The following is a 6235-nucleotide window of genomic DNA, read 5'->3' as shown; positions in this document are numbered from 1 at the left end:
CTCTTAATATGAAACCATATAAGATTAAATCAATTTAATGAGCATTTATTAAGCACCTCCTATATGTTTAATACCAGAGATACAAAGAAAAAAAGTCTCTTGTCCTCAAGTAGCTAACGATTGGGGAAAATAATATATGTGTACATAAGTAATACAGAGTGTGTGTGTGTGTCTAGTTTGAGATAGAGGATCCTAGCAAGAGAGAGAAAGGGAGGGGATTCAGAATCAGCTTGCTACAAGATATGGCCCTTGAGTAGCTTTGAAAGAAGCTAAGGGTTTTAAGAGGTGAGGAGAGAGGGCATACCAGGCATGGGAGACAGACTGCCTCTGCAAATGAGTAGAATTGCCTGAGTTGAGAGAAAGAAGAGATCTAAGGACTGGACTATGATCCCTAGGTTGCTTCCACAGCTATGAGTGCTTGCCCAGAGTTTGGCCTGGAGGTAGTCCGGGAAGGCTTCTAGGAGGAGGAGGAGGAGGGGAATTAAGCTAAATTGACTATTGTTTTTTGGGAGGTGGGTGGAAATTTGTCAGCACCACCGCCTGATTGAACCTAGAAGAGGAGGAAGGGTAGGGGAGAGGTGGCTAGGCAGTTGGAGTAGTGTGGTGTCATCTGATGCTTAGTGATGTCCCGAGTCATTCATTCATTCACTCATTCATTCATTCATTCTCATTCCATGCTTGGCGGGATCAAGCGCCACCGCATTCATTCCTGGGCTGGTTGGGGTGACTGAGGTTCAAGGTCGTGGGAGCTGTCTCAGGGTTTGGGGGCAAGCAGGCGTCAATCCCGTGCCACCCGCAGTCTTTTGCAGCCTAGGTGGTGGAGAGTCCCCTGGCTGGCTGCCAGGACACCACTGGTCCCGCTCTCTGTGTCCGCTCTCTCTCCTTCGCCTTCCCTCCCCGCATCCATGCAGCATCTCTTGCGAGGAGGAGCTGAGCTGAGCATGCTGCTGCTGCTGCTGCTATTGCAGCTGGTGCCTGTGCCCTGCTGAAGGGCAGCGGCGGCAGCAGCCTCCACCACCACTATTCTGGCTGCCTGGCTGTGATGTCAGGCGGGGTGGTGGCTCTCCCACCTCGGATGGGAGCGTCGGGACGCGCTCACACACCATGTCTGGCAAGGGCCCCGCCACCCCAGTGCACCCGCTCGTGATCTCCGGCAGCGGCTCCCTGTCCTTGCCTCTGCCAGCCCCACGCCCCCAGGAGCAGGGACGCTAACCAGTGGCTTGGCGCTCCCTCCCTCCCGAGAGAGCCCATGGACAGCCCGAGCTGCCTGTCTTCCCCCTGAATGTGCCATCCCTAGACAGTCATGTGGAGTCAGCCCGGAATTTCCAGCTCTGTTTCCCGGGTACGCCAGGTGGCCTGCAGGTGTGTGCCGGTGCGTGGGTTCTCGGGTGTGCGTGGGCTCTGGAGTGTGTGTCTGCGGGAGTCTGTGTGTGTGGGGGCGCGCGCGCGTGCATGCATGGGTCGGCTCTTACTAGGCTAAAGGGCTTAGGACAGCCCAACCAGGACAGGGCGCATCTGCCCGGTGCTGGAGTGGCCAAGATTTCAGTGTAAACGGTTAATTAAGGCTCTCTTTCTCTGGGGGTAGACTTCCTAGGGCTTCACTTTGGACTGGTGTGCTAGGCTCTCTTTTACGGTGACAACTCCTTTTTGTGTCTGGAGGCTCCAGGTGAGGGGGGGTGGGTACCCATCTCAGCATGATCTTGGCAACAGTTTTGAGTTATAGCTTCATTCTTGTAAAGCAGCCGCTGTCCGGGGAGTTAGTTTTTAACCAGAGTTCCTTATTGAATTGGTGCCCGATTTGAGATTAGTTATTGATTGGAAAAGGCCCCCAGTAAGAAGATGGTTCTTTTCCTTGTTTATCATTTCTTGCAATAATCCGCAGTTTTGTAGCAATGTTAGGGTGGGGGGGGGTGGGGCTGAAGTTATTGGGAACCCAGTCTTGGGAAAGATGATGTATGATTTGGGGCTGAATGTGTGGGGAAGAGAAAGTGAAATCTCCCCCAGGCATTCTGCTGGAGGAGGGTGGCTGTGACCCCAGTTTTGCTCTTTGTAATCTGGGTGTGTAAATTGGGAGTGTCCTCCCTCTCTGCCCCTCTCCTCCTTCCCTATCTCTCCCTAGACTTCCCAAGTGTCTGGTAGAGTGAGAGGTGAGGGATAAGCCTCCTGTCTCCTGGATGGGTATCTAGTTTCTGATACACCTTCCCAGAGGAATGTGGAGTCTTTGTTCGTACACTTGGAGAGGCTCCGGTACCAGCCCCTTCCCATTATGAAACCCTAACAAAAGGCCAGAGCTACAGCTACCCAGAGCCCCTGGATTGCCATGCCATTACTCATCCAGGACGGCATTGCTGAGGAGTGATGTGGTCGTGAAGTTAATTATTAATGTGAATGGGCAGAGAAAGCAAACCTGGAAATATGGAGGATTGAAATATATGTTTTTTTGCTTCAGGACACAAGTTCACACTTGGGATAATAAAGGTTAAAATTCCTTTAGTGGGACTTAAGGGAAACAATGGCTCATGTTTCTGGAGGGCTTTCCAGTTTACAAAGCACTTTTCTCACTAACAATCCTGGGTGGGGCATGAACTTGTTCAAGGGTCTTATTAACCCTGAACTGTAGTGAGGCTGGGAAAGCTCAGGCCTGCCTCCTCCCAGTCTCACTGTTCCTGGACTGTATTGCCTAGGACCTGGGGCCAAGGCTTGGATTCACCACTCACTCATAAACTCTCGACTTTGAACAAGTCACTTCCCTGTGAGCTGCTGTTTCTTGTTCTGTAAAATGAGTGGGTGGGTAGTTCTCTAGGGCTGACATTTCCAATAGAAGATAGAGTTGGGGGAGGGGGCTTGTCAAGCCCCCCTCGCCTAGTCGTCAGACTCATTTTGAGAAGGGAGAAAGAGAGACTGACTCACTTAACAGAGCTAAAGTGATATTCCATTGTGCCTGCCTTGTCTGTCCCGATGTGACACCCCCCCCCCCCCCCCCCCGTTACATAGGGGTTGGGGGATCTCAGGACTTAAAGTTCATCCAACCCCCTCACCTTACAATTTTCCCCGTAACTGGTGCCTTCACTTGGAATTAGTATTTTATGTCTATATGTTTCCATAGAATGTAAGCTCCATGAGGGCAAGGACTATTTCATTTTTGCCTTTATATCTCTAGCATCTAATAGCTAATAATAATAGCTAACTTTTTGTTGTTGTTGTTCAGTCGGTTTACAATTCTTTGTGACCCCATTTGCGGTTTTCTTGGCGAGGATATTGGAGTGGTTCTCCATTTCTTTTTCCAGCTCATTTTCTGGCTCATTGACCTGAAAACAGGGTTGAATGACTTGCCCAGGGTCACATGGCTAGTAAGTGTCTGAGGTCAGATTTGAACTCTGGAATCTTTTTGACTCTAGGCCCAAAGCTCTATCTACTCACCATGCCACCTAGCTAACACTGACATTTCTATAGCACCTTCTATATTCCAGGCACTGTGCTAAGTGCACTTATTATTATCTAATATTATTATTAATTCTTTTTTCCTTAGAGATAGGTGCTATTATTATCCCTATTTTACAAATGAGGAAACTGAGACAGACAGAGGTTAAGTGACTTCCCCAGAATCATATAGCTAGTAAGTGAAGCTGGATATGAACTCAGATCTTCCTGATTCCAGGCTCAGTGTTCTAACCTTATCCCACCTACCTGCCTGTAGGTCTGGCACAGATGTTTAATCAATGTTGGTTAATTGATTAAACAGCCTGCACTGAGGCAAAGGGAAGGAGAATGCCTTGCCCAGTCATTGACAGTGAGAGCAGACATTTGTCTTTTGTCTTTCTTTGTATCACCTGCACTTAACACAGTGCCTTATGCATAATAAGCACTTGATAAATGTTTATTAATTCATGATGACTAAGTGACAGAGCCAAGATTTAAAGCCCGGTCGTCTAACTCAGATTCTAGAGGTCTTTCACTACACCATGGTAATTCAGGACAACTACCCCCTCCCCCTCCCCAGCAGAAAAAATTTTTTTCACCACCATCAGAATAATAAGAACCAGCATTTTTATAGCATTTTAAAGTTTTGCAATGCACTTTACATATATTATCTCATTTGATCCTCACAACAACCCTAGGGTGTAGCTGCTATTACTATCCCTGTTTTGCCACTAAGGAAAATGAGGCGGACAAAAGTTAAATTACTTGTCACACAGCTAGCAAGTGTTTGAGGCAAGATTTGAACTCAGATCTTCCTGCTTCTGAGTCCAAGGCTGTATTCCCTGTACCACCTAGCTGCTCAGCAGTCTTAAACATTTTGGAAAACCTTCTAGATCCTTGGCATGCCTCCCAACCCAGCTCAACTAGTACCAACCCAAGGTGTTTTGTTTTTTTCTACCCTTTCCCCCAGAACCCAAGTGGGAGCCCTCCTGAGTGATCCCAGGTCTGGATGGGGAACAATAACCTCAGGTTTGTGGCTATTGTCTGACCTTCCTTCTCTGGAGCCTTTTGTTTGGGGTTTGGGTCTAGGGGGTGGGGGTTGAGCCCTGGGTGATAGGAGAAGGAGAAACAAAGCTATCCTCCCACCCATTCAATTTCTCTTTGTTGGATAGAGAGGGTGGGTTCTCTGAGAGGCTGGAGATTAGAGGTCAGGTCCTAATACAGTCTAGTTTTTCTGGGTGGAGTGCTGAAAAGTGGGAAAGGCAGACCCTGCACTTTCACTATCAGCCTAATGGTGCAGGCTAGGTCTGAAGGGATTGTCCTGGTGGAGCGACTGGGGGATGGGGAGCCAGGAAGGGAGGGTTTCTGTGCCAGCTTCAGTCTCCCTGACAAAACAGGATTGTGGAAGCTGGGGTCCCTAGCCTAAAGCCCTGAATTTTGGGCAGAAGACCTAGACCCCTGGTGACCTAGGTGGGAGACATCCCGAGGGTTGGGCCTGAAAGGGTGAGGAGATTTCAGGTCTGACTGGCCCTTGTCCAGCAGGTGGGGTGGGGCAGCTTTGGTATCCTACTCCACAAATGCCTAGAGGTGGCCTGTGGATGGATTTTTGGTTGTGGCTAGAGCCATGAAGAGTGGAGTGTGTATGCCGAGGGGAGGAGGGAAGGAAGAGACTGCCTTTCCTTCCTCTGTCCCCCTCCCTCCCTTCTGTTCCTGGCCTGACTTTCCTGGAAATCCAGTTTGGAGAAAGCATTCCTCCAGCCAGTTCTAGGCCCCACAGGCCTGCAGCTACCAACCTTCCCTCCCTTTTGAGGGTGTGGCTTCTGGAATTTGGCCGCTCACCCTGAACTGCAGGTTACTAGAGTAGCCACTATCTTGTAGAAAAAAAAAAGTAATCTCACTCTCTTAGGGAAATGAGGCATTGTGGCCTTAGTGGGAAGAAGGAATAATGGCTAGAGAGGGGTCTGAAACCTTGCTTGGCAACCTTTTTAGCTATGTGACTTCAGGCAAATTCCTTTCCCTCTCTGGGCCCTAAGCCCTTTTTCTGTAAAATGAGTGACTTGGATTGAAGTTACTTTCTAGCTCTAAAATCCTAGCAACTGAGTGGATGCGACCTGTATGGGGGCTCATCTTTGTCTTCATACCTGGCTGTGTGTGTGTGGAGGCTTCTCATTCCCATCCCTCCTCTATATCCATGGAGGGCCACACTAACGGACTAGAGTTGTCTGTGCTGTGCTGGACTGTGAGTGCAGAGAGATGGACCCGATTACTAAAGAGATCCTCTTTCTATTATGGGAAGGCTGCCATCTAATGCCTGCTCACCTCTGCAACCTCTTTGTTGTGGCTGAATATTCATTGATTCTGGGCTGGAGCTGCCTCTGCCATCAGGAAAAAAAAAGCCCTTGGGGAAATTGAGTAAGGGATCTCTGGGGCCTCTACGAGTGATTTCAGCTACAGCTAGAGGTCCTGAGTCCCCTGGGAGACTGTAGGGGGAAGCTGGAAGGGATATTTATGAAGGGAGGAGAGGAGGAGGAGGAAGAGGAAGGAAGAAGGAGGAGGAGGAGGAAAAAGTAGGAGGAAAAGGAGGGAGAAGGAAGAAGGAAGAGGAGGAGGGCAGCTGCTGGAGTCAGTCTGGTGCAGAAGATGAGGGTCCTGGTCTTATTTGTGCCCTTAATAGTTGCATGACCTCAGGCAAATCATTTCCCCTCTGTAAAATCAGGAAGACTATGTCCGCTGATCTCATAGTTTGATAAAGCTATAAGGAGATTTGGGGGGAGGCGGTTTGAGCCAGATGAGTTGTTGATTTCCTCCACCTGAT

General features: G+C 49.1%; 1 protein-coding gene across 5 annotated transcripts in view; it reads left to right on the top strand.

Moving 5' to 3' along the window:
• Positions 1 to 1344: 1344 nt before the first annotated feature.
• Positions 1345 to 6235, top strand: part of PLEKHA7 (pleckstrin homology domain containing A7) — a 155238-nt gene continuing 150347 nt past the window's right edge. For 4 of the 5 annotated variants that reach the window (XM_027852608.1, XM_027852612.1, XM_027852609.1 and 1 more), the window contains exon 1: positions 4393 to 4449. In XM_027852608.1, coding sequence (XP_027708409.1) covers positions 4430 to 4449 — 20 coding nt within the window. In that variant the 5' untranslated portion in view covers positions 4393 to 4429. Of the gene's footprint in view, positions 1363 to 4392; positions 4450 to 6235 lie in introns of those variants that run through there. The other variant, XM_027852613.1, reaches the window with a different exon arrangement.

This window comes from Vombatus ursinus, unplaced genomic scaffold, assembly GCF_900497805.2.
Source record: "Vombatus ursinus unplaced genomic scaffold, bare-nosed wombat genome assembly UNPS02009770.1, whole genome shotgun sequence".
NCBI classification, from domain to species: domain Eukaryota; kingdom Metazoa; phylum Chordata; class Mammalia; order Diprotodontia; family Vombatidae; genus Vombatus; species Vombatus ursinus.
This window is presented reverse-complemented; position numbering and strand designations above follow the sequence as displayed.